The sequence below is a fragment of the Fulvia fulva genome, chromosome 1, assembly GCF_020509005.1.
Source record: "Fulvia fulva chromosome 1, complete sequence".
In the NCBI taxonomy this organism is placed as follows: Eukaryota; Fungi; Ascomycota; class Dothideomycetes; order Mycosphaerellales; family Mycosphaerellaceae; genus Fulvia; species Fulvia fulva.
In genome coordinates, this window is record NC_063012.1 from 11,321,220 (window position 1) to 11,347,463 (window position 26,244).

At 50.1% G+C, this 26,244-nt stretch overlaps 11 protein-coding genes across 11 annotated transcripts; 4 read left to right on the forward strand and 7 right to left on the reverse strand.

Annotated features, from left to right (window-relative positions):
- Positions 1 to 194: 194 nt before the first annotated feature.
- CLAFUR5_02310 (uncharacterized protein) lies at positions 195 to 488 on the forward strand (the record flags this gene model as incomplete). Its single annotated transcript, XM_047901458.1, has 1 exon — positions 195 to 488. One exon carries the CDS (start codon positions 195 to 197, stop codon positions 486 to 488), a length of 294 nt encoding a protein of 97 aa, XP_047757364.1.
- Positions 489 to 637: 149 nt separating this feature from the next.
- CLAFUR5_02311 (Vegetative incompatibility protein HET-E-1) lies at positions 638 to 1,894 on the forward strand (the record flags this gene model as incomplete). The annotated part of the gene is made up of 1 exon (XM_047901459.1): positions 638 to 1,894. One exon carries the CDS (start codon positions 638 to 640, stop codon positions 1,892 to 1,894), a length of 1,257 nt encoding a protein of 418 aa, XP_047757365.1.
- A 158-nt stretch (positions 1,895 to 2,052) lies between these two features.
- CLAFUR5_02312 (uncharacterized protein) lies at positions 2,053 to 2,430 on the reverse strand (the record flags this gene model as incomplete). The annotated part of the gene is made up of 1 exon (XM_047901460.1): positions 2,053 to 2,430. The coding sequence occupies one exon, from the start codon at positions 2,428 to 2,430 to the stop codon at positions 2,053 to 2,055; it is 378 nt and encodes a 125-aa protein (XP_047757366.1).
- Positions 2,431 to 3,064: 634 nt separating this feature from the next.
- On the reverse strand, positions 3,065 to 4,147 carry CLAFUR5_02313 (uncharacterized protein; the record flags this gene model as incomplete). The annotated part of the gene is made up of 1 exon (XM_047901461.1): positions 3,065 to 4,147. One exon carries the CDS (start codon positions 4,145 to 4,147, stop codon positions 3,065 to 3,067), a length of 1,083 nt encoding a protein of 360 aa, XP_047757367.1.
- Positions 4,148 to 4,872: 725 nt separating this feature from the next.
- On the reverse strand, positions 4,873 to 5,853 carry CLAFUR5_02314 (uncharacterized protein; the record flags this gene model as incomplete). Its single annotated transcript, XM_047901462.1, has 2 exons — positions 4,873 to 5,332; positions 5,387 to 5,853. The coding sequence occupies 2 exons, from the start codon at positions 5,851 to 5,853 to the stop codon at positions 4,873 to 4,875; spliced, it is 927 nt and encodes a 308-aa protein (XP_047757360.1).
- Positions 5,854 to 6,918: 1,065 nt separating this feature from the next.
- On the reverse strand, positions 6,919 to 10,312 carry CLAFUR5_02315 (Chitin synthase regulator 2; the record flags this gene model as incomplete). Its single annotated transcript, XM_047901463.1, has 2 exons — positions 6,919 to 7,160; positions 7,213 to 10,312. The coding sequence occupies 2 exons, from the start codon at positions 10,310 to 10,312 to the stop codon at positions 6,919 to 6,921; spliced, it is 3,342 nt and encodes a 1,113-aa protein (XP_047757361.1).
- Positions 10,313 to 12,068: 1,756 nt separating this feature from the next.
- On the reverse strand, positions 12,069 to 12,480 carry CLAFUR5_02316 (uncharacterized protein; the record flags this gene model as incomplete). The annotated part of the gene is made up of 2 exons (XM_047901464.1): positions 12,069 to 12,090; positions 12,116 to 12,480. 2 exons carry the CDS (start codon positions 12,478 to 12,480, stop codon positions 12,069 to 12,071), a joined length of 387 nt encoding a protein of 128 aa, XP_047757362.1.
- A 1,466-nt stretch (positions 12,481 to 13,946) lies between these two features.
- Positions 13,947 to 14,362, reverse strand: CLAFUR5_02317 (uncharacterized protein; the record flags this gene model as incomplete). Its single annotated transcript, XM_047901465.1, has 3 exons — positions 13,947 to 14,066; positions 14,129 to 14,198; positions 14,250 to 14,362. The coding sequence occupies 3 exons, from the start codon at positions 14,360 to 14,362 to the stop codon at positions 13,947 to 13,949; spliced, it is 303 nt and encodes a 100-aa protein (XP_047757363.1).
- A 1,115-nt stretch (positions 14,363 to 15,477) lies between these two features.
- CLAFUR5_02318 (uncharacterized protein) lies at positions 15,478 to 16,071 on the forward strand (the record flags this gene model as incomplete). Its single annotated transcript, XM_047901466.1, has 1 exon — positions 15,478 to 16,071. The coding sequence occupies one exon, from the start codon at positions 15,478 to 15,480 to the stop codon at positions 16,069 to 16,071; it is 594 nt and encodes a 197-aa protein (XP_047757368.1).
- Positions 16,072 to 16,417: 346 nt separating this feature from the next.
- CLAFUR5_02319 (uncharacterized protein) lies at positions 16,418 to 17,068 on the forward strand (the record flags this gene model as incomplete). The annotated part of the gene is made up of 1 exon (XM_047901467.1): positions 16,418 to 17,068. The coding sequence occupies one exon, from the start codon at positions 16,418 to 16,420 to the stop codon at positions 17,066 to 17,068; it is 651 nt and encodes a 216-aa protein (XP_047757369.1).
- A 68-nt stretch (positions 17,069 to 17,136) lies between these two features.
- Positions 17,137 to 18,077, reverse strand: CLAFUR5_02320 (Mannose-P-dolichol utilization defect 1 protein; the record flags this gene model as incomplete). The annotated part of the gene is made up of 2 exons (XM_047901468.1): positions 17,137 to 17,415; positions 17,469 to 18,077. 2 exons carry the CDS (start codon positions 18,075 to 18,077, stop codon positions 17,137 to 17,139), a joined length of 888 nt encoding a protein of 295 aa, XP_047756056.1.
- Between the last annotated feature and the right edge of the window lie 8,167 nt (positions 18,078 to 26,244).

Here is a 26,244-nt window from a genome sequence, read left to right on the forward strand (position 1 = left end):
TAGCTGGAATAGATTTCCAAATCTTAGGGCATGTTCGTTCGCACATTGCCTGCCATCTGCTGGGGTCTCGCTGACGATCTAATGGTTGGCTGGAAACCCATACCACTATCTGGAGCTGAAGCCGATACCATGACACTACCAGCTGCTGCGAAGGAGATGCTTCGCTGGGAATGCAGAGCATTGGATACCCCGGAATGCTACTTGCAGGGTCGCGATATGGTTCTTCTGAGGAGGGGAGTCTTTGGTCATATTACTATGGCCGACCTCGTACTTTACCAGTTCTCCATGGCGTTGACATGACTCTCGGTTCTGGTAAGAGCGTCAATGACGTTCATGGAAGAAAGATCAAGGAAGACTTCACTATGCTGGCTGGGTTCTATCAGAACTACAAGACGAGGGAGAGCGCGACGCATATCGCTGAGAGGGGGGAGGTGCCGCTGGAGAAGTTCAAGGAATCTATATCGACTTGGGCAGAAGGTGTGCTCTGACCAGCCCGATCACGTGGAAGCATGCAGACGATATGCATAGTGCCACAATTGGCTATTAGCTCCAGATGCAATGAGAGCTATAAATAAGGCAGAGCTGCCACTTCGAAGTTCCGTAGCCACACATCTCTCCCTGGTCCTGTCAAGACAAGATGCGGCTTCTCAACACTCACACCCTCAACTTCGAAGAATTCACTGCCATACCAGCATACGCCATCCTCTCTCACCGATGGATCGGGGACGAAGTCTCCTACGACGACTACTGTTCAAAGTCAGATCGCGAAGATGCTCGATATGATAAGATCTTTCAGTCTTGCAAATTGGCTCGAAGCCGCAAGCACAAGTACATCTGGATCGACACTTGCTGCATCGACAAGAGAAGCAGTGCAGAGCTCTCTGAGGCGATCAACAGTATGTGGGACTGGTACTCCAGTGCCTCAGAATGCTTTGCTTTCCTGGTCGACGTACACTTCACCTCAAACCAGGACGAGATGGTATCGCGACTCGAACGAAGCGCTTGGTTCCGCCGTGGCTGGACATTGCAAGAATTGCTTGCTCCTCGGATTGTTACGTTTTGTACATCTGACTGGCGCATCATCGGTCAGAAGAGTGACAAACACCTTCTGCCTGCACTGAGTGACATCACATCGATCCCGAAAGACTGTATTGAGTACCAGTTCATGCTTCACACGAAATGTATCGCTCAGAGACTCAGTTGGGCCGCCAAGCGCGAGACCACACGAACCGAAGACACGGCATATTGCTTGCTGGGTCTAGTGGGCGTGAACATGCCGCTGTTGTACGGGGAAGGAGACAAAGCGTTCTTGCGGCTCCAACAGGAGATCATCCGACAAAGTGACGATGAGTCCATATTCGCGTGGCGATACGTTTCTCCTCCATCTGGTTACAGGGCTGGAATCCTCGCACCCCACGTCAGCTTCTTCAGCAACTCACACGGTGTGCGACTTCTCGACGGCAAGCGTGCGCCATACTCTATGACCAACAAGGGATTAGAAATCAGGTCAGATGCCACTTTTGTCCCTTCCGTTGGCGTCTACGTCCTCCCTCTGAATTGTGGATACACACAGCAGCTACAAGCTGACGCAGGACGCTCTGTGAAATGTACAATCGTGATACGCGCAGAAGATGGCGCCTACTATCGAGTTGCCGCGTCACGATTAGGCGAGCATCTTGGTACAATGTATGTTGGCCGTGAGACTGAAGCGGTTGAGGAGTCAACCTACCACATCAAACTGTCACGATGGCAGCATAGCTACCAGCCAGCCTTCTCGCTTCTTGGGAGATGTGTTATTAGGTGGAGGGCCAGGAAAGGACGCGTTACCCCCGGCGAGTCTGCTGAGCAAGAGCAGACGTGGATGTTACTCGAGGAGCGTGCGACTGTCGAGTAATAGACCCGCTGAAGTAGAAGCGCATATTCGCTGCAGAGCTGAATACAATCTGCTCTGGCACAAGCGTACCTAATGCTCCCCCTCTCCAAGCTCTACCAATCATATCGTTACACTACCAGAGCAAAAGAGCAGCATCTGCCTAAAGAGGCCACATCTGCCTAGCGGAAACGGAACCCGCGACACCGAGCGGCATCATACGCTTCACCATTCATAATACCATGCACGTAGCATTCGCCCACAATCAACCACTGCTCTCCATATTCGCGAATAATGAAGGGCACATCACCACCCTCCAGCAGCGCAACCAGATCTCCTTCCCGCGCGCCGCTTGGCGCAAGGCAGTAGTATCCTTTCGAAGTCCGCGCAAACTTGCGATGATATGCATGTTCAATGAGCGGGGCGAATGCCGACTGCTCCAGCAAATCTTTCAGGTCTTCTTCCTCCGGTCTGCGCATCATATACAGCCAACCCGCTGCCTGGTCGTCCAGCTTTTCTATGTTCGGATCGTCAAGCTTCTTCAGGCCGTCCAATGACATTTGCCAATCACGAAAGAGCCTGGACGTCTTGGCGATACTGGTCGTGAAGTTGCCGGCGGTCAGTGTTTGCCAGTAAGCGTCGCTATGAGTCCCGCCTAGCCTTGAACCTGTCGGGCTAAGAACTTCAGACGCTGCCCTGCTGGCTTTTCCACGAATTTAGGCCTGCGTATAGCTCGATGAACGAAACCGTCATCATCTGGTTTAGGCTCTTTGACGGGCTTGTCCAGGTCTTTGGCATCGTGTGACAGCCACGTTGGGTCCATCCCGACGTTGTGTAGCCAGGACAGATGCTGGGTCTGGAGTTGTCCGCGCGAAAGATCTCTCCATAGTGGAACGTCGGCGTCAGCATCTAGCTCTGATCTTGCAAGCCTTGCAAGATCACGGATCATGCCTTTATAAGCGCCTTGTTGGGAAGTCATTAACTGCAGTGGTACCGAACGTATGGCGAATTGTGCGTAATCGTTCAAACTCCAATCCCTCCCTTGAGAGTCGTCCAGTGGTAGTTCTCGCGCAGTGGCTTTATACTGTCAATGAGCATGCCTCGCAGCACTAGACTACCATCAGTCGTGAAGACCGCCTACGTCTTCGATCCTGCAGTGGCTCTGTGTCGTGTGTTTCCGGAAGACGAAGGCTGTCAGAAAGGCTTCGGGAGAGCATCGTTAAAACTCCAGTCTGGAACCCACGAGAGCGTGCTATTGAGTGGCACTCTTTGTCCACAAGCGGAAAGCATATGCAGGGTGCAAGTCTTAGATGAGATGTACACACTGGTGTCCCTGTACACATCCCGTGCCTCCTTCGTGTATGAGACTGCTATACCCGACTCCGAGAAGAAGTGAGCGACGATACCTAGCAGGGTGTAGACCTTGTCCCGCGGGTCTGTAGCTTTTCGAGCTCGGTACTTGAAAAGCAGATCCAACAAGAACGATGCTGGATCGCCTTCTGACTTGGGTCGTTGGTAGACGGCCATGTTGAGGGCTCTTCGAGCTATGAGGCTGTCGCGACGTAGAGCACCCCAAGTCTGCTGACAAGATTCATCTGATTGGACTGCAACCTGCAGTCCACGACAGAAACGGTCCCACTCGATTTCGTGCGGTCCAGACAGTACTATGGCACGCCGGCCCATGATTGCTTCTTGGACACACCACACCCTGTCAAAACATGGCTGCTGGAGAATATGTTCGAGCGCGGCTGTAAACTTGTTCTGCTGCCTTTGTACGACATTGTCCGTTTTGACAAACCCAATTTCTCGCGTGTCGTTGTGATGGTGTGTAGATGTCACGCCACTCTTGTCCGTGCTTGTTGTCGTCCACTCCCTATACTGGGGCACTGGCCTGCCTTGCCGAGCTACAGCAGCTGCACTCGGATCTTTGGCATACAGCTCCAGGGTCGGGAATGCGATTCTGCTTGCAAAGCCGTAGGCATCGGTAGCCTCATCACCCCCGATCCAGATCCAAACTCTGGTGGCCCGTCCATAGATACTCTGCATAACCTGCACTTGGCTTTCGCGCTCGGGAAGATCATCCTGGTTGATGCAGATGGCATCAAGCCATGGATATTTGTAACCTCGAAGCTGTAGTCTGAGTATGGCACTAGCAACAGTCACCGTGACGGGCAACTCTCGGCCATTGCACAGTATAGTGAGAGATCGAGGGGCTGTCCCCCAGCAGTACGACAACGCATCATAATTGGGACAGTCGTGCATTGCAAATGCCTTCATCTCGCAGCGAATCCGACCATCCTGTTCTCGAGGTAAGAGTTTCAATAATCGGAAGTGGACACCATCCCTGGAATTGTGGGATTAATTACAATACCGAAAACCAGTGAGCAATAGCTCAATTTCGCTGTCGTCTTTGCTGAAGCAGCCATAGTTCGTAGCCCTGTCTCGACGATAGTTGATCATGGAGGCTTTCGAAGCATCCAGCCGAGGTAGCAACTTGTCAATCTGGTTGCTCAGGAGGATTGAGTCCAGGTTAAACCTTTCGACAAGGCCCCGGATGCCGCCATCGTCTCTTGGTCGATGTTTGTGGGTGAAGCCATCGCCGCGACAAGGAGTGGCATGCACGCCTTCAAGAGGAAAGCAGCATGGCAAGGCCACCCATGCCCGGAAAAAGCACCACCGCGTCTTGCTAGGCTTTTCTGACTCTTATACAGCGTCGCGGTAGATCAGAAGCCATCAGGTGTGCAACGCTGACTGATTGGATTGTGGCGTTGTACAGCTGCTGCGCCCTCGAACTGCCCCGCCACACCCTCTTGTATATCGAAAGGGAGAAGCACGGAGGGGGCGTAACGATTGCTTCATGCACCATGCGACGTCTGTATCGTGATATACAATCTATACCCATGTGAAAACATGGTAAGTGATCCCTACGGTACAGACTCAGTCAAGGATCATACGCAAAGGCTATTGAAACATACCAGACGCTGGAAAAAAGCTCGCAGACCTCATTCCGCCCCGTGACAGGTAACGTTCAAGCATCCCATCCACGCACTCGCCGTATGATCGTAGTCCACCGGATCCGTCCTATACCCAACGCCTCTGTCATTCTTCAAAAAGCAGTTCCCTCCCCACAGCTTTATCGGCGTGGTGATATTCGCATAATACGTCACAGCCCTACAAGCCGGCGTGTTGCTTGCGCTATTCCAGCGATCACACTCGTCAAGACATGACTGGAAGGTATAGACGGTACGGTGCTCGAGGTTCTTCATGTTGATATTTTGGTCGTAGTATGAGGGATGGTTGACTTGGTATTGGACGTTGCAGTCTTGGTTGTAGGAGGTTCCTGCAGTCGATTCTGTGGAGGCGGTGTTGTTGCAGGAGAATTGAGCGAGGCCTGTTGTGCCTGCTGTCACAGCTGCGGAGGTTGTGGATGTGGGTAAGGGTGATGTCGTAGTTGGTGAGGTTCTGTTTGGCAAGTCAATCGTGCTGTTCATTAGTGTGAAGGGAGTGTGGACTCACTGGTTTGAAGAGTCTGTGATGCCTTCATTGTCGATATTTCGATCACTACTACCACTGTTCGATGACAATCCAACTCCTAGGCCAACTCCGAGACCGATCGCCAGCAAGAGGAGCACAGCACCAATGATGATCCAAATCCATCGTTTCCGCCGTCGAGATCTCGTCATCTGGTAGTCTACAGGTGGTACATCGCCGGCTGCTAATGTGTCCTTCTCGTGCTGCGGCGTGAAGCCGTTCGCGGGCGAGTAGCTCGGCGCAGTCGACTCTGCATCGGTATTGCCATAACCGTACTGAGGCTGATCTTGTTCTGGATGCACCACTTCTGGCGACTGGGAGCCTTGAACTTGTGCAGTTATCAGATCGCTGTGGCCCGGGACTACTTCTGGCGCATCATATCCTGTCCTCGTTGTGGCCCCGGTTGATCCAATGTTCTCGATCTCGTCGCGAGGAAGTCTTGCGTAGCTCATTCAAATGATTCTTCCGTGCAGTCCTGACTGCAAGATGTCGTCCGGTGCGTCACGGGAAATTTGAATGGAGGTACGGGCAACACTTTTTATTCGACAATGAACCCAAAAGCCAGGCAGAGACGCCAACAAAGAAGTGCGGGATCCATGCTCCTATACACTTGTTGCATGGGCGCCTCGATCCTGTTGGTGTAACGACATGATAGCCCGTGCTCGTCAATCACATCCGAAGGAAGATTTATCTCCGTTGGACTATGGTAGCGCAGGATGCGCCAAGCTGGGGCGAAGCATAAGTCGCAAGAATAGACCACCAAGCAAGCAAGTGTTCATATTCCGCAAGGTCATTGTAGACACAACCTGGCGGTCACATGTATTGCTATATTTTGTGCTATTCGCCTTTGTCTTCTGTCGGCCTTCACGATGATGTGTTGAGTATTGATCTGGTCTTACAATCCGAATTGCGGCCACAGATCTTGGTTCTGCTAGTTGCATGTTAGTACACGCCATGGCACATGGCTAGCGGAAGCTTGATGGTGCGGCTGAATCCTGCCCTGATCCTTCAACAGGGCACGAGGAACCAGGCTCTCCGGTCACCATTCTCAGCAACACAGAAAGACCAATCAGGCGCATCGTTAAAGAACGAATTGCGTGGCTCATTAGCATCATATAGTATATATAGTTCTATTGCATCTCGACTCGTACCCAGGCCAAAATATCAAGTCCGGATCCTCGCGAAAGGCTATTACCTCATGTGTGCGCTTTTGCAAAGCCTAGAAAGAAGCCAGGCATTGAAAGAAGGATACGTAGCATCGATATTGCAGCGATGCTCTGCCAGGCCCGACACGGCATCCCGAAAGGCGGAAGGATGCTTGTCGTTCCTCTGTTCTATGCCCGTCGGTTGGTACGCACCAATTGCCGTCCAGTCGAGTTGTGAAGTCGGTTTTGCACAAAGTGCTGAGTATTCCACGATTTCCATTACACGGAGGACAAGACCTCATATATACTCACTACCACCATCACGTTTCCAACCCCCACCACCGCCATCACTGGTCCTTCCAAGCCTGCTGTCTACATCACAACACAGTTCTCCTCATTCTGCTTCTGATTGTTCCGAACCAACTTACTATCCTTCTCGATCTTCTTATCTTTCCTGCCCGGATTCTTCCTCAACTCCTCCAGCCTCTCCACAGCCTTCGGGAATTTATAGCTCGCAGCTCTCCCATACCATTTCTTCGCCTCTTCAATGTTGGCGGGACATCCGATGCCTTTTTCGGAGAAGTAGCCCATGGCGAACATGGCTTTGCCGACACCTGGGAGATGTGTCAGTACGAAACATAAAGAAGGCAAGATGTGGAAACTTACTAGGATGATTCTCTGCCGTCGCAGCTTTCCTCGCCCACAAGAACGCTTCGGTATCGCTGTGCTCGAGGATGTTTTCCGCGCCTGTCAAGTACCATCCCGACAGCGCAAGCTCAGCTTGATGCTCTCCCTGTGCTGCAGCTTTGGTATACCAGGCAATACTGTTCCTGTTATCGATCTGCAACCCGAGGATGCCGTACTCATAAGCCTGCCCGAGTCGGAACTGCGAGAACTTATATCCGAGATTCGCAGCTTGCATGTACAGATCTCGAGCATACTTGTCATCAGCCGGAATCTTATTCCGCACTTCGGGGTTGGTATTGCTCGACTCGTGGAGACCTGCCAGTTCATGCAGAGCGTGAGGGTTGTCGCGATCAGCTCTTTCGGCGCCTCGCTTGAGCCAGGTCACAGCTTCGTGCATGTTCCTCTGTTGGCCAAGAAGGCCCTTCAGCAGTACAGCGCCGAGCTTGTACATTGCTGGACCGTCGCCGAGCGCAGCAGCACGGCGGTACCATTGCACAGCTTTAGCATAGTCCCTACTCGTGCCACCGCCTTCTTCAGGACCCATCTCGCAGCAGACGGCAGTTCGGTATGCAGCTTGAGCGTGACCTGCTTTTGCAGCAGCTTGATAGAGCTTGAAAGCTTCCTTCGTGTCGACTTCGAGACCCATCATGCCTTGGCCATGACAGTCGGCAAGATAAAATTGAGCTTCGGGATAGCCGTTGGCGACAAGTTTCTTCAGGCGTTTGTACGCTTCGTTGATGTACATCTCCCGATCTTTGGCTTTCTGCTTGGGATCTGCACTCACAATCAACACGGCAGCTGCTTCCACGAGCTTCTTCACCAGCAGCAGGGCTTGCTTTGGACTGTGTGGCGGATTATCAACAGTAGCTCTGAGCCTCTGTAGCTCCTGGCCGGTGACTGGCTGTGCAAAGTGGTCAGCTGATGGTTGTCGTTGATGTGGTGCGCCATTTGCTCCAGTCCCATTTGGATTGTAGTTGCGAACCGGTGGAGGTCCTGCTGGTGGTCCCTGGCCAGGTGCGACATGCCCAGGCCGCACCGGGACTGGGTGGTGTGGCAGCGTATCAGGATTGCTATGGCGCGCTTGTTGATTGTCAGGCGCAGAGCGTTGCTGTGTCAAAGGCGCACCACCAGCTGCACCGTACGGCGCCCCGCCAGGAGGGCCTCGGAGACCTTGCTGTGAAGGTGGTGCGCTACCAACTCGATCTTGCCCTGGGTCAGACCACACTGTCTGGTTGGTCTGATTACGATCCAGGTCAGGCCGTTGTTGAGGAGGGTATGGGCCTCTTGGAGGCTGACCATTGGGCGGGAAACGTTGCGGGTGAGGCGGGCCCTGGCGATGCGGTGGACCTCTGCTATCGTCTAAAGACCTCCGTATTTGAGGTTCTGTAGCGAACGGTGCTTGCGGCGGAGGTAAAGGTCCATCTCCCTGGTATCCGGGACCAGCTGGCGGTCCATTGCGACACGGAATATCGTATTGACGCTGCGGCGGTGGATGTGCTGATGTTGGTGTAGATCCTGCACTCCGAGGGTCTGTCATGCCTCTCCTCGGAGGCCCTCGGGATCCAGGACCAGCAGTACCAGGTCGTGGTCCGTAGCCATTCTGATTGTAGCCAAGATCAGGCGCGGAGTCGGATTGTGGAAGTTGGCCAGGTGGCTGGCGATGCCCATTCACCATCTGCGGAGGAGCAGTGCCCATGCGTTGCATTGGTGGGTGGGCCATCTTTAGAGGAGCTCCTCGAGATCGGTCATCTTGAAGTTGAGTTCGCTTATGGGCCAGTGAGGTACCACCTGGCGCGGCGCTGTCGAAATCGGGCATCTCAGCTTCAATCTCTTCATCACGCGTGGTCGGTGCCCTTTGTATCTGCTGTCTGGGAGGCGACGAGCTATAGTCATCGTAGATATCGCCCAAACTCTCCGGGCGACTCTGTGATTCTTGCATCCAAGGCTTCGCAGACTGCTGGGGCAAGCTTCTTGTGCTCTCCTGTGGGAAGTCTGGAGGCCGAAATTGTTCCCCATTGTCATTAGGTCGTGGTGCTCGAGGACCGCCAGCAGTCGAGGGACGTGGCACCACGTCTGCTGGATTCATCGGGCCATTTGCGTAATTCGTTGGTTGGTGTGTCATTGCTGCCGGAGGCGGCGGCTGTCTGTGGTTCGGCATTCTTTGAGACTCAGTACCTCGATCCGTTTGGTAGTAGCCTTGCTGGTGCTGGTCCCGCGCATCTGGTGCATATCGAGATGGACGATCTTGTGCAGCAGGCTGGTAGTCTTGCGAAGGCTTTGGGGGAGTCTGTCCCGAGACCATTGGCCATTGTTCTGGATAGTCCTCTCCCATTGGCGTTCGGGCTTCGTGCGAGATCTGTCGCTGTGGCACCGGTCTAGGTTCGGTGTGTTGGTGGTAGTGCTGATTGTTGTGCTGCGCAGCGTGATTGTACTGCGGAGCTGTCTGGTGCCGCTCGATATCGGGTCTTCTTCCTTGAGGTTGCTGGTAGCTGTCTTCTTGAGAAGCACCCGAACGCTGCCCTCCTGCAGTATGTGGTCTCTGCTCAGCACTTCCGCGCTGATTGCTGGCCTTGCTCGTAGCACCAGATCTGTCGTCTTTTTTGTTTCCGAACACGGGGAAAGCGTTGTCAAAAGGCATGGTCTGGGGTGACAAAGCCGCCTTCTTCATCCTCTCCTTCTCTTGCCGTTTCCACTCCTCCATTGACATCTTTCCCGGCTTCTGTGGTGGTGCCTGGCCATGATTTGAAACATCTCCATTGGTCGGAGCGGAAGGCTGATCGTATTGGCCATTCTGCTGCGGATACACGTCTCTTAGTGGCCTCTGCGCTTGTTGGGGAGGGTATCCATTCTGCCTTGGTGCGGCGCGTGGGTCTTCGTAATACGGCGCTGGCTGTGGGGGAGGATGAGCACGAGGTGCAGAATGTTGCGGAGGAGGAGGTCCTCGCTGAGCTCTCGGCTGGTATCGCGGGTCATAGTTACGCTCTTGACCTTGATCGTAGTACTGCCCGCCAGCATTTTGTGGCCTATCATACCCTCCCTGCGGGCCCGTCTGGTACGCCGGCTCTTGTACTGCGTTCATGTTCTGCTCGTACCCATAGTCGTAACCGCCGTTCTGCTGAGAGTAGCCTTGGCTGTAGCCTTGGTCGTGATTATCGTACGGACTGCTCGCATAGTCTTGGTACTCGCTGTAGCCTGGGTTGGGCTGGGGTTCCGGCTGGTAGTAGTGTCTTCGAGGCGGCTATTTGCAGGTCAGAGATGCGAACTGGGACGGAAGCAGTGACTCTGAAGGTTCGCTGCCTTCGAGCTATGCTGGCGCTGGATATGCGCAATGATGGCCGAGTGCAGTACAGCACGCTTCGCAGCAAAGTCTATCATCAATACGTACCTCATATGCCGAGTTCTGATCGTAAGCCATGATGTGCTGCCTCTAAGCGAAGGTCTTTGTCCCGAACCGGTTCTGCACTACTCCATTGTCGTAAGATCCAACTTGGCTACAATGCCCCTCGTCTGCTACTCTTCTCCTCCGGCAATGCCGATCTGCGGCGGTGGTACGTCGACCTCGGCGGAGCGTTCTTCGAGGGAAGGTATGCGCCACTTGCTGACAGCGATCGAGGCGATATGCAGGCACAGGAACAAGGAGGTGCTGGGGTGGGATTCGTCCTTCAGCGCTGCACGGGTCCGAGTACGATCAAGGAAGCGCTGGCTCGTTTCGAGGTGGAGTGATCGGAGGTGCAGTCCGCAGGTGTCGGTGTTGCAGGCGCTTCGTCTTTCAATCGTCTGCAGTCGCGGGCGACGTTACAATGAGGTGCAACATGCGTGAGCGGTGTTCGACTGGCGGGGATGGGCCTTGGTCGTGTGTCTCGGTCGCCCTGAGGCGTTTGCTGGTAGTTCTAGCGCGGCCGTCACGACAGGAAAAGTGGCTGAAAGCGGCAACGTCCGAAGCGGTGGCGAGGTCGGAATGAGGCGCAGAGTGTCACTTTCTTGTTCAAGTCCGACTCGTGTGCAAGACATCTCAACTCAGCGTCATATGGAAAGGCAGGTCAACGAGGCAGGTGACATGATCAGACGGCGGCGGGGAGTCATCTTCTTCTCCAGTCGTTCACGTTGATCTGTTCCTGCAGCAACAAGCCTCTATTCCAGGCTCTAGCCGAGAAATTGGTCCAAACTCCATCCAACCGCCGACCTCCGCTTTAGTCTGCCCTCCTCTGCGATACCACAGCAGAGTCACCATTGGCAGGATTACTACAGGACACAACCGGCCGAAGGGGCTGGCATTCCCATACCCATCTCATCACTGACTAACTTTTCTTCTTCTTCTTCTTCTCCCACCTGGATGTGGCCTCGTCGCACCACATCGGATCTTCTCGTGGACAGTCGTGAATCCTGCAGCTTGCACATCCCTCAACCAGCAGATCCCACACAGCAGCGAAAAGGACCTCAATCACTCTCCCGGGCGGCCATATGCTCGCACCATCATATAGTGAACATCGAAGTGTGCCGGTGAAGTTTGCAAGGCCATGGCCACCATGTCTTCCAGCGTCCACCTGTCGACGCGCGGCCGACCTACATGTACGTGTTGTCGCTTCATCATTCCCGTCTTCCTTCCTCGACCACAACTACAACCATGAGAAGGGCATGATAAAGTCCCTCGATCATGCCATCGGCTTCCGCCCAATCGTAACATAGAACACCTGATCCCCCCCCCCCCCCCATCCCCGCCCTCAAACACTCCCTCATCTCCTGCCTCATGTCCTCCACCTTCTGCTCCTCCGCCCGCGGGATCGCATGATGCAACATCATCGGAATCGCAACACAATTACACTTCCCATACTCCCTCATCTCCGTCGTCGCCTCGCTCTCCCCACAGAATGGAACAACATACCGAGACACCTGAACCTCCTCGAACCCCGCCGCTTCCATCCACTTCGCAGCCTTGGACCCGCAATGCGTGTCCATCCCCTTGGCGTGCAGGCGCGAGTTCATGAGCTCGAGCCATTGCCAGGAAGAGCTGGTAATGCTGCCGGATGGGTCGAGCCAGTCCCAGGCGAGGTCTTGGATCTCGGCCCAGCCGCCGGGTTTGAGGAGGGAGAGTTCTTTGGCGATGAAGGAGGGCCAGTTGGATATGACGAGGATTAAGAGGCGGGAGAAGATGTAGTCGAAGAGGGTCCTGTGCGAGTGGGGTGCCTTTGGCTGCTTTCCATTCTGTTGGGCTCTGGGAAGAGACGTTGCCTTGAAAGAAGTGGACATTGAATTTGTGTGGTCTGATCTGCGGCACCGGTGAGAGGTCGAGATCTATTCATTCTGCTTCGGGATATGCTTCGGACATCAAGTCCGTGACGATGCCGGTACCGCAGCCGATGCCGAGTACGCGAGTGGCATTGTTGACTGGCGCGTGAAGTACTCGGCTCCTCATCATGGCTGAAAGATGCACGGCTTGCGTCTCGAGGCGGACATGCTCAGGTGAGCTGCGAGGGAACGCTGCATCAGCAAGAATCGAGCTGTCGCGAGGAAGAGACAAGACTCACTCATTCGGTAAGCAGGATTGTGCCTTTGCGTCCTGGTGGTAAGAAGGATCCCTCTGCTCGGCACAGATTGAAGCTCTTCTGAACACGGCATTGGCGTGCTCAACCACCGATGTCCGTCTGTCGTTGAGCTCTGTAACGCTCTGTGCTTCATGTGCTGAAAGCTCATCGTCGAGCTCGATTGTGTGCACAATAGATTCATGCTTCGTGCCTTCCTTTTAGGAGTACCGGTCTGCTGCGAAAGAATCGATGAACGACACTGGAGACATGACGGTTATGCTGCGTGGTGTATTGACTTGCCTTGGGAGTATCTACAATGTTCTCCACGACTAACCTATGGGCTTATATACATCGACGACATGGCCAGCTGCTCACTGCCACGCGCAACCACGTGCAACAATGCATCGACTTATCTATCTACCAGCCATGCCTATTCTGCGGAGAGACAATACAACACACGGGATCTCCTGCCAGCCAGTAGCTATCACTATGGTGTGCAAATGCACCCATCTCAAGCTTCTACTAAAGGATAACGCCTTTTGTGGCATAGTCTCGGACCTGGCCGTACTCCTATAGCTTAGTAGAGTTGTGGCTGGCTGCATCGAAGCTTGCTCTGTCCGGACGCGTGTGAGCTACGGGCGCTCAGCTTTGATACCCCAGGGCTGCCAGCGAGGTACCACACGCTGTGCAGGTCGTGCGGCCATAGGTCTGTCAGGCGGTGAGGCTTGCGCAAACTTGCTCGATCAGCCCTTCATCGATGGTGACAAGCGAAGCTGCAGAAATGTCGAGGCAAGTCAAACAGCGCGTGCGCTTGCCCCGAAAGTTGTCGAGATGCCAGCGCGTTGCAGCCGCTATCAATACTTCCTGCTTGGCAATGGTGTCGTCCTTCATTCGACGGGTGTTTTGGCAAGCATGCGATGCAAGATTGAGCAGACTGACGAGCCCAGTCCCTATGGCATCGCACACTACACGGTATAAAGACCGCAGTTTCGGCAGACGAAGGTGCTTCATGCCACAAGTAAGCACGCACTTGTATGCATCGACAGGACGAACAGGACGCAGAACGAAAGCCAAGGGTTTGAGATAACAATGCTTTGGTACTATTCGACCTTGATTCAGTACGCAATTTGATCAAACTTGTCATAGGTGCCAGCACCGTTCTCTCTCGACATGATACTCAATTATACGCATCTACGCGAACAGAGCACCGATCGCCTGCATGTCCTCTGGCTTCGCACCGACTGCTCGCTTTACCTCTTGACCATCCTTGAAGACGACAACAGTAGGCCAGGACTCCATGGCCATGATGTGCTGATGGGAGGTTAGTCACAATTCATGTTCACATGGCTTTGTATTGATCCGAAGACACTCACCTTGACATGTGGATTCTTGGTCAGGTCGACCTGGTACGAATCGACCTTGTCGGCGTTCTGCTCGGAGTACCTAGACAGCCCATGTCAGCAAACATCTCCGCCGAGCTAGTGAGCTACATACTTCTCCGCAACATCGCTAACGCCATCCTCGTGTGCGTAGATGAGCACATATTTGCCCTGGGTCGAAAGCGCGTTCTTGAAGCTCTCCTCGCTGTTGAGTTCCGTGTGGACCATCTTGGCTGATTGATGCTATTGCTGTAAGGCCGTGCTGTTCTGCCTCTCTGGATTGCTTGGATTGATGTTGCTGAGCAAGGAATAGTTGTGTTGCGGATATCTCATGGTATCTATACCTTCGGAATCCGTCGATGGACAATTGTCGCTTGGACCACCACCACAACGGACTTCTCACAGCGGTGAAGTAACGAGTTCCGAAACGTGTCGCAGATCATCTCTGTACACAGCCGCGAAAGCTATATCATTGTCCGGACCTGCAGCTGATCTACCCGGACCGTGGTCATAAGCTGTACGATGTCCACGAGTCAGTGGCTACCCCATACTTTTCGGATGCGATGCATTCGAAGTCCGGTGCACACGCTTCGTGGCAGGCGTCATGATCCGAGATACTCGCAGCCGCGTGGTCTCTATATGGCGCGTGGTACACCTGGAGATGGTGGCTCCATGTTCCGTGTGGGGATGGAGCTTCGGCTGCAGGCAGCCAGTGGCAGGGTCGAGTCGTGGGGTGGCGCTGCAGGATTTCCGAGAGCCGGGGCACAGGACAGAATGTGCCAATCTCACGCAGATGTCCTGTCGAGTGGAGATCGCCCTGCCATGGCTTGTGATGCTTGCCGTGAATACGTACTTTTCCGATGTTGGGTAACAAGGACTTTGTCGAGACAGAGTCGTCCCATTCAACTAAGGATTGGGCTCGAAATACTTCAAGCGTCGACTAAGAGACCAAGCGCTCTGTCCAGCATACGATCTCGAGGACTGCGAGCATTTCGAATCTCTGCTTGCATGCCTTCGTCTCCGTTGACGACAAGGTCATCGGTGGATAAGGCACTGTCCATTCGTCCTGGCTATCGATACCATCGAAGGGGTTCAGCGTGGCAACAAGTCCGCCATTGACGATCGATGGTGTCGCCGCGTGAGATTGGAGCCTCATGATCAGACATAGACAGAAGTGCCACTCTGCCCCGTCGAAGCTTCGACTTTGAGCTTCTGGGTACTATGGTTTGACAAACTCGCACCATCCTCAAAGACTCTCGTTTGCTGCTGACGGTAGGCGCAATGCGCCGTCAGTACAAATATCGGAATATGCGTCATGGCACAAGTGCTTATCATAATCGACAATGCCAGCCATCGGCGGCCTTACCGTCGTGATAAACTGTCACGGCACAGACCACACAGAGTACGTACAGCCAACACTGCCCGACTCCGCAAACAGAAGATACCGGATCGTCGAAGCCAAAGACGGAGCCAACTTCTCCATTGACATCAAGCTCAACTCCACTTTCGTCTTTCTCGGAGATGTGTTGACGTGCACAGTCACTATAGATGGCGTTGAAAGCATCAAGATGTGCTACGACCGTCAACATATTAGCGCCAACACCGAGCTCCATCATTCTATTGACGAGATCCGAGACAACGTGAAGTTCCATTCTATGCTCTTCACAATGGCGGGCGGTACTAGAGAAGTGAGCAAGATCTTAGTCGAGATCAAGCACGGGAATCTAGGCCAGCAGCTTCCAGGCAGACATATCGATCTTCATCCGGAGGACATTGAGATGACAGGGATTTCCAGCACAGTGGGCATAGAGCCTGGTATCGTAAGACCAGCTGGGGACCCTCGCTTGGTTACTAGGGTCGGAGAAGAGGCGGACGACTGCTATTTTGAGTTTGAGTGCTGCACTAGAGCAGCATTACAAGCGCGTGGTGTTGTTTGAATTTGTCTGTAGTGCGATGAACTTGCTGCGCAGGACTAGATCGAGTGAGTGTACGAATTTCTAGTAAGATCCAGCCAGAGACTTGCCGTACTGTCTTTGCATTCCCATTCATGACCATGACGCAGCCTCTACACTGCATGCCGTTGCTTGTGCATGTGTTTCGTATGCAGGGTGTAAAAGTGAAAAGCGTCGTTTCGAGAGTTATGTGGAATCGTCTCTATCGTATAGAAGCGGCTCTCGTAGAGAGTCATCTAGAGACTTCTTGTTTGCTCAGTGGCATGGAAGTACATTCAGTACGTATAAGGCTGTGCTTGACCGCTCACTTGTGGCTCCAACGACTCACGCCATGGCAGTTATTGATGGCATCACAGTCGAAGTCTACGTGGAAGGAGTCGAATATCGCGAGTATAACGACCCTGAGGAACCCTCCGATCCAACACAGAGTTGCAAGTACATCGAAGCAAGACATGGCTCGAGGTTTCAAATCGAGGTCACGATCACTCAAGACATTAGCAAGAGACATATCGTCTTTCTCGGCGACGTCCTGACCTGTGCCATCTTGGTCGACGGTAAGCGGTCCCATTCAACAAAGTGGGACAAACCCCCACCGCATCTTGCGGACGGGAACTTCCATTTGCAGGAGACGTGCAACGGAGTTCAAGACAAAGACAATCATCACGAATGGAAGTTCGATCTTGTAGTCGACCAGTCAGCGGTGTCATCCAAGACCACACAAATCGAGATTCTGTTTGGACAAGCTAATGTGACAACACCGGACTATGATCTCGACCTCGATGAGTATCCAGAAGATCTCGAGACTACTGGGCTGTCCGACACGGTTGCTGTCAACCCTAGCGTGAGGCGTGCGCAGAATCTCGGCAGTGGCATGAATCGGGTTGGCAAGCTGGACGATGACCCGTTCTTCAGATTCAAGTGTTGTGAGAGAGGCAATTTGGAGGCACTTGGAATTGTCAGCGAACTTGAGACGAAGGAGTAGGTCGCTGCGCGCGCAAGTGAAGGACAGGTTGTGAAGATCGTAAGAAACAAATGATTGAGCTCACTCGGCTATCCCCGTCTTCTCGTCGATGGCGAGTTCTTCGCTTTCTCACTTCCTGTGACCTTGCTCGTACCAGTAGCTTGCGAGATGGCTCGCTTGCCCTTCGGCTCGAGCTTCGTCTGCTTGGTGTCCTTGCTACTTGGGCTGTTCCAGTAGTAGACCATTTGTGCCGCCAAGACCAAGTTGAGCGTGAAGCCAGCCAAGAAGCCGTACAGAATGAGCTTGTCGTCCACCTCCTGTAAAGTCGTGAACACTCGCGCGAGAGAACCAGCGAGGTAGTTGAAGACCTGTCACACAGTCAGCATCGTCGCGTCACAACCATCCCTTTGTCTGAACATACCGCGAAAGCACTCAACTGCCCAGTCCCACCTTGTCTCGCGATTGCGACGATCTGCGGTAACTTGCTAGCCACACCGAGCAGACCCGCTCCAGCCTGACAGTACTGCAGCATGTCCATGCTCACGATGCTATCGTTGTACAATGCATATCCCGCCGCGGCCAATCCCGCGACGAAAGCCACTGCCGCAGCTGCCTTCCCGCTGTACTGCAGAACCAACACGCTGATCGCGACGTTCTGCACGGCGATCAAGGCCACCTCCCCATACGTGCTGAATGGAAACTGATTGCGCACGTTGTACACCAGAGTCACCAAATAGCTCGCTGTTTCAAGCAAGTAGCTCAGGAAACTGATCCCCTCTGCCGACTGCGAGTTCAGCATCTTCAGCAGTTGTGGCAGCTTCACGATCGAGGACATTCCGATGATTGCGACGCCCAGCGCCTTCGAAATGGCGAGCTTGAGGCATACTGTGTCGGTGATGGTGATGTTGTGGACGAGGGATCGATAGCAGGAGTCGCCGAGGAGGTTCGTCGCGGCGTCGGAGATGGGTTTCGGGAGGTTGCGCGTGATGGGCGGGAGGACGGAGCGGAGGGTCTGTTCGAGGGATTCCATGGCTGTTAATGGGTATGTACCGGGCACGATGGGCGTCGTATAGGAAGTGTCAGTTGGGGTTAGACTACGTGGCCGTGAGATTCGTTTTGAACAGCTGGAATTGTTGAGGCTCCGAACGCGAAAGTAACGCGTACGCGGTACGAGAGAGACTGTCGCGCTCGTATTTATTCGTAGACTATTGCCTTACTATTACTCCTTATACTTAGGACAGTAGGCTAGTAGAAATATAAGACTAATAGTTATATTATTATCTAACTAAATTTAGAGTCTAATACTTTAACTTTAAGAATAGGTTTATAGATTCTTCTCTAGTATAAATATTAACTACTAGTTACTACCTTTCTAGTAGAAAGTCTAGTAATCTCTATAGAGATAGTAACATATTACGTTAGAAGTATAGGAAGTTATTATACGGGCTTATATAGGGTGTTTTAAAAGCAGGTTATGTATTATATATATCTATCTAGAATAGACAAGTGTTGCTCTTGAAGAGGCTATAGGTGACTAATCAGTTACCTAATTCTTAGCGTACGTAGCCTTAGGTTTTAATAATAGGATATTACCTATATATACGCTCGGATCGCGACACACCCCCTTAGCTCGTACGCTAGAGTAAATAAGCTGATTCCTATATAATCGCGTACACCCTATTATAGCTACCCCCCTACCTATAGTAGTGACGTTAGGCCCTAGTATTACTACTACTATAGTAAGGGTAAGTTAGCTATTTTAAGTAAAGTAAGCTAAGGTAAGTAAGGTAAGCTTTATACCCCTTCCCTTATTCCTCACTTTCACTACTACTATTGTTACCTATATAATAAAGTATAGAATATATAACTATTACCGGTAAGATAGCTTAGGTAATAGTCCCGTTATACGGACTTTTACTTAAGTATATAATTATCTTACCTACCGGTAAACATTAGAGGTCCTAAGTTTAATCTAGGGGTAGCCTTAGTCCTATCGTATACTTAAACATATATTGTCGTCCGCTCAACTTATTAAATTGTCTAATAATTACTCTATACTAAGTTATTTCGCTCCGGCGAATAGTAAGAGAGCTCGCTCTACCCCTAGGGAGTATAAGATACTAGTTAGTAGCGTAATATACTAGGCTGTCTACGACAGAGCTTGTACTATATAAGGTATAATAGGGCTCTAATAGGTAATATAAGAGTAACGGTATCGGAAAGTTAAAAAGGTACCTTTAGGGGGCCTTACTTTCTATACTTTTAAAGGTCGTTACCTTAGGGTAGTGACGCCTTTTTGTTTTAGGCAAGTGTATACTATATATAAGGTACGAAAGTAGCGGATAATATAGTAATAAGGTAGTAGTATTGTTACTAGTAGTAAGTTAGAGGCGTTTCTCGCGTTCTAATTAGACGCGCTACTTTTGTCGCGCGCGCGTACGCTACTACTAGTAATAGGGGTGTTTCTCGCCTTCACGCTATTAGCTAATAGGAGTCCGAGAAACACCTATTAATAATAGTACTAGGGCCGTACCGGTAAATAGTAGATACTTTACCCTAGCTTCGTTATCGTCTATAGTATTAGTAGCTACTAGTAGCCGTGTTTTGCGCCTACTAGCGCTTCTAGAGAGGTGTCCGTAAAGATAAAGCCGTTCGGTATTCGTTTCGAGATAAGGTAAGGCCGCTACTACGGGCTTCTTAGGCGTCTATTAGCCCGTTACCTCCTAATATAGCTATAGAGGGCACTAAGGTACGTAGGTCTACGCCTTCCTTAGCTATATTAAGTAGCTTAACGAAGTGCTTATACTTCTATAGTAGAAGTAGCTTAGTTAGCCCGTCTATAGGTATATTGTTAGTACTAAGATACTTAATCTTAATGTCTCCGCGCTAGTCTCGCTATCGGAGCTAGTAGTAGTAGACATTAACGTAGCGTAGCTTTGTATTAAGCTTTTGCCCTTATTAGTTAATAAGGCGGATAGTCTACGTATTATCGTAGTATAAGTAGGTACGCTAATTAAACTGAAGGTGTATCTTAGTAAAGACTCGTTCCTACTATATAAGCTCTAAGGCGGCTTACGAAAGCCCGAGTAGCGTAGCCTCTATTAAGGACTTAGTAATAGTGATTTGTTTAGATGCCTTATAATCTACTAGTCTACCAAACAGTATAAAGACCTAGCTATTTAAGCTAGTCCTATTATTATTTATGCCGTAGGACGCGTCCGATACTATAAAGAACTCGTAGTTACTACCGAGGTGCTCTAGTTAGCTATAAAGGCTAGTGATATATTTACTAGCGCTATATATAAGGCAGAGGTTCTTAGTCTCTAGGAGATAGCATAAGTACTAATCTATAAGCTTAAGATGTGTCTTAGTTAGCTTAGTTAGATACTACGATAGTATAGATAAGGAAAAGGCGATGTTAGGCCGCGTATATATAGCGGCGAAGTTAAGGGATCCTATACGTTATTAGTACGTAAGGATAGCAATAGAGGTGGGTTAATAACCCTCTAGAACGGTCTAATTAAGGTGTTAATCTACTAGTACTATCGTTTTATATACATTTGTAGATATACTAAATTTAGCGGCTAGCTTCTTAATATAGTCTTCTTAAGAGAGCTATAGTAAGCGCTTGTTTCTATCGCGCGTAACCTTGATTCCTAGGAACTAGGAGAGATTACTAAGCTCGTATTTCTCGTACTTAGTAAGCAGCCGCTACTTAATATTAGTAGTATAGGCCTTATACTTACGGTAGTAGAGCATAACTAGGTCGTTAACGTAAAAGAAGAACATAACCTTATTGTTATAGTAGATGTATTCGGAGTCCGATAGGGGTACTAGTCTAAGGGAGGCTAGCGTCTCGGTTAGGGAGTTATATATAATAAAGGGGACTCCTTTAGACCGTAGAGGGCCTTAACTAGCTTAAGGGCGTGTCTATAGGATGGCCTATCGATTCTAGGAGGTGGTTATAGATATATAGTATATAGTAGGTCCGAGTTTAGGAAGGTATTAATAATATCGAATTGTTCGGCTTCTAGGTCGAAGCTCGCGGCTATAGTATAGTAGAGGCGGAACATACTTACTAGTAGTATAGCGGCGTATATATCTAAGTATGTTCCTTATAAATTGCCTCTTACGTATAGCCTAGCCTTAAAGCTCTCTAGTATACCGTACTCGTCTAGTTTATATTTATATACCTACTTTAGCGGTAGTAGTAGCTAAAGTCCCTCCTCTTACTAAGCATCCTAATCCTTCTCTTCCTTTATTACCTATCTAAATATGCCTATTACTAGGGCTTTAGTAAACCCCTTAGCTATAGCTTCGATCTACTATTAGGAGAAGCGGTGTTTTATAGCGGCTCGGTAGTTAGAAGGTTCGGGCGGAAGGTTATTACGGTATATAGAGGTAGTAGTATTAACACGCCTTAGAGGGCTATTGCCTCTTCGTGTAGGGCTTCGATCGCTCTTATTACGATAGGCGCGTATTCTAGGTCGTATACCGGACATCTAGCTAATAATTATATTAGCGACTATAATCTAGTATAGTATATAGTAGAAGTAGGCCGTTCGTAGGCGCTTTCTATTCTCTATAACTATATAGTTAGACTCCTCTAGTATATAGAGCTCTGGCTCTAGGGGGAAGAGTAGTATATTAGACGCGTTATATATTAACGCGTCTTCTAGTAGTATAAATATAAATAGATATAGCTCGCGATTAGGGTCCGTATTACCTATAGTCTCCTTACGGTCTTCTACGGTAAGGGCATCTATTATCTACTACTATAGGGTGTCGTAGTATAGTCGTATTATATACTAACTACTATATATTGTCTTAAGTCACGTGATCTATTACGTGCTCGATTTGCCGGTCTTTTTAGTTATATATTACTAACTCGTAGTGTTACGGCTAGTATAGTTCTTACCTAAGGAGCTTTTAGTAGGCGTCTCGAGGTTATTAGGTATACGGCTACTAAGCCTATCCTTCTACCCCCTCGGCCTATGCTATATCTTACTCGGAATAAGCGATATATAGGTCGTAGTATTATTTAGGCTCTTTAGCCGGTTCTGTTAAGATGTAGCATCTCAAAGGGAGTCAACAATCAGGAAGTGATCTGGCAGCCTGAGGCATCCACAATGACTCAGCTTGTAGGGAGATACCTTCTCTCCCCTTTAGCTTAGATAGACATCCAACACAATCAACATATTGGTTCCTGATATATTGCTGCATGCTCGTGCTATTAGTCAGTTGAAGATTGATCTCTTACTCCACTCCGCTGCCATCCACCCGTACCTGTTCAACAGGTTATGAGCCCGGGTTTGTGCAGGAATAAGAGCAACCTATATCAGTACAGGTTACTTGTATCCCTTGCTATCGTAGCAGAAAACATCTGGGAATCAGAAGTCTACCCCGTCTATCCTATCAAGGAGCTTAGTTCGATACTAAGTGATAGGTAACCCAGACAAGGACTCTGTGCGGCTTACTCAAAGCCAATACCTTGAAGATACTCTGTAGGCAGAACTGCATCGAGATACTATCAAGAAGGACTTCAAGTAAGTCATTTGAAGCTCTGCTAGGAGAGACAGACCTGTGTCCTAGCCCCGAGACCTCACACCGCTCCTTCTTTACTTTACCAAGCAGGCCTTGGTATCCACACCTACGAACTTTCCCATTCTACACCAGAAGCCTCAGCAGGATCTGAGCCACCACCTTGGAACATACACACCTTGTTTCATTACATCCAATTTATTATGGATTCATACCAAGAGAAGACAGAGGAGAAGGGAGGCAAAATCCCAATTCTTGGGAGGGACAATTGGAAGAGATGGTTCAACCTTCAGAGATACAAGATGGAGAGCCAATCAGCATTCTTTGCAATTGATGACCTAATGGAAGTGTCTTTTGACAACATCAAGGGCAAGACTCTGAAACTCCAAGAAGAGGCTACAACCAAAGAGATCCTCAATACGCCAACATGGACAAGACACAATGCAGTATGCAACTTCAGTATCCTTAGTAGGATCACAGAAGAAGATGAATTTGAGCTTGAGGGCTCATGTGAATCTGGAAGAGCTGCTGAGAAGTGGGTGTATCTCTGGAACAAGTATAGCCAGGTGCTACCAACCCATGCACATGAGCTCACAAAGCAATTTGTGACCTTTGAGATGAGTGAAGAGTTCACCATCAGATCTGCATGGACACACCTGGTTTCTCTTGGAAAAAGGATTGCTGATGTTGACCCAGAGGGTCAGCATTACAGGAAAGCTGATGTGAGGATGACCCAGCTCTTAAGCTCACTGCCACCTGACTACCATGTAGCCAGGGATACTATCATGGCTCAGCCAAAGATGGATCATGAAAGGACCTTAAAGATCCTTGAAGCTCAAGAAGCCAGGTTGGATCCCTCTAAGGCTGAGTATGGCATGGCAGCCACCTGGGTCAAGCCCTCAGGTCTAGCAAGACCACTCTCCTGCCTTCTCTGTGAGAAGGATCATCTGATCAAGGACTGCCCTAGTTTGCCTGAGGCAAGAAAGGTCCTTAGATCTCATTCCCAACCACCATCTTCCCAGAATACAACACATGTCAAGAAGAAGAGAACTCCACCACCCACTTCAAGGAGGACACCAAGAGAGAAGTCCTCTATGGAAGAACTTAAGAAAATGGTGAAGAAACTCAGCTCTGACATGCTGTCACTCCAGAAGAACCAGGCCCAGTCTTATACCTCTAAAGCAAAGAAGACTGGAAAAGGTTTCTCCGCCCAAGAGTCACCATGCAGCTCATCCCCAGAGACAATGTCTGATGATGATGAGTATGATGAAGTGGCTCACTCAACTGCAGAAGTCCAAGGCAAGTTCCCCTCGTCAGAGTGGTTACTTGACTCCTGTGCTTCATCCCATATGACTGACCAAAGCTGCCTCTTTAGATCTATGACTCCCTTGACAAGGAAGAAATGGATCAAAGTGGGAGGTGGGTTTTTATTGGCCACTCATATTGGGAATGCAGAGATGAGTGGGAGAGCTGGCAGAAAAGTTGTTTTGGAAGATGTCCTGCTTGTACCCAAGCTAGGAGTGAACCTGGTTTCATGGAACCAGTTTAGCAAGCAGTTTGGTGTGCAACCTCCATCATTTTCTCTTGTTTCCCCCTCTGGTGAGACTGTTGTCCAGACAAAGCTCCTTGGGGGGGTTCCATTCATTGATGAGATTTCTCCTCTCCTACAAGAACGGGCACATTACTCATCATGTGCACCACCAATGGAGAATGCCTTTGTGACTGCTCAATCAGAGACCGACCTGAAGCAGTGGGAGCTTTGGCATAGAAGATTTGCACACTTTGGGAAGAATTTGCTCCAGAATCTTCACAAGGTAACAGACTTGAAAGAACCCATTCCTATCCCTAAGGATGGCTTTCACCAGTGCAGAGTATGCTCAATAGCAAAGATGAAGAAGTACAAAGGCAAAGTTACAGAGAGAAGACCTGAAAGACTTGCCCTTGTATCTATTGACATATGTGGCCCACTACCAATCTCAAGACTAGGATTCAAATACTGGCTTGAGATTGTTGACAACTTCTCTAGGAAGAAGTGGACCTTTCCTCTTAGGAAAAGAGAAGATGCTCCAGTTGCTCTCCAGAACTGGAAGATCAAAGCAGAGAGGAAATCATCAGCGCAGCTGAAAGCAGTAAGACTTGACAATGCAAAAGAACTTATTGCATTAGTGAAGCAGTGGGAGAAGGATTTGGGGATTGGGCTCGAGCCGACTGAGGCATACAACTCTCTACAGAATGGACCAGTTGAGAGGTCAATACAAACCTCAGAGGACTCTATAAGGGCAATGCTTGAAGAGGCTAAAATGCCGGTTGAATTTTGGCCTGAAGCACTAGAGGCCCAAACTTATATGAGGAACAAACTGCCAAATGGCCCAGATTACGATGGGTTCAAGGTTTCACCAGATGAGGCTTTTGATGGTATCAAACCGACCATCAACCATTTGAAAGTTTGGGGATGCAAAGCTGTTGTCTATATGGACACAAGATCCCAACCTCAATGGGCAAGAAGTGACAAGCTAATGAATAGGGGTAAAGAAGCAGTGTTTATTGGGTATGTTGAAAACACAGCTAAAGCCTGGCTCTTTTGGGAACCAGACATGAGAGCTGTTAAACAACACACACATGCAGACTTCTTTGAGGACCAGCCTGGAGGTGATATGGGTCTCAATGTTCCAACATTGAATCTACCAAGCAGTGCACCAGCTAGGAAGCCCTTAGGAAGGCCGAGGAAGAACGTATCCTTAGGACAATCTACCCACCATTCAGGCGTCCATCAGAGCCCCCCCGAAATAGATCAGCCAATTGAGAGCCCTAAAGTCGCTCAGCCGAGAAAGCTGTTTGTGCAACTTCCCCAGCCTCCGGAGAACGTAGGGGAATTTCAGAAAATCGATCAGCCAATTGAGAGAAGCTCCCTAGATCCCCAGGAAATAGACGTTACTAGGTCACAAGTGACGGTCCCTAAATCATCCCTTGGAAAGAGAAAGGCTGACTATGATGTTGAGGGCTATGACATGAAACAGAAAGCCCCAAGATCCATGGTCCCTAAGCCCGAACTAACCACTGAAGTGGGAGAAGCAATGGACCTCTCAGAGAACCTTGCTGCTTTTCACCAAGCTTTCTTTGCAGCCATGCAATCAGTGGACAGTTCAATACCATGGGATAGCGAATTCCTGGAAGAAGTTGAGGAAATGGCCTTTGTAGCAACTGTAGAAGCCATTGCATACAAGCAAGAGGTCCCAATTCCAAAATCCTACAAGGATGCTGTGAATGACAAGAAATGGGGACATCTTTGGAAGGAAGCAATCCAAAAGGAACTAGATGCTCTACAGAGTAACAACACCTGGGAAAATTCTGTTCCACCAAAAGGAGCAAATCTGGTTACATCAAGATGGGTCTTTGATATTAAGAGAAGCATTAGTGGAGCTATTGAAAAGTTCAAGGCTAGACTAGTTGCAAGGGGCTTCTCACAGAAGTTTGGTGTTGACTTTATGGAGACATTTGCACCTACAGTAAGACAGGACACCCTTAGGGTGTTTATGGCTATTGTGTGTAAGAAGGATCTTCATCTTCACCAAGTGGATGTGAACAATGCATTCACAGAAAGCACCCTCCATGAAGACATCTTCATGTTACCACCACCAGGAGTTGAGCTTCCACCA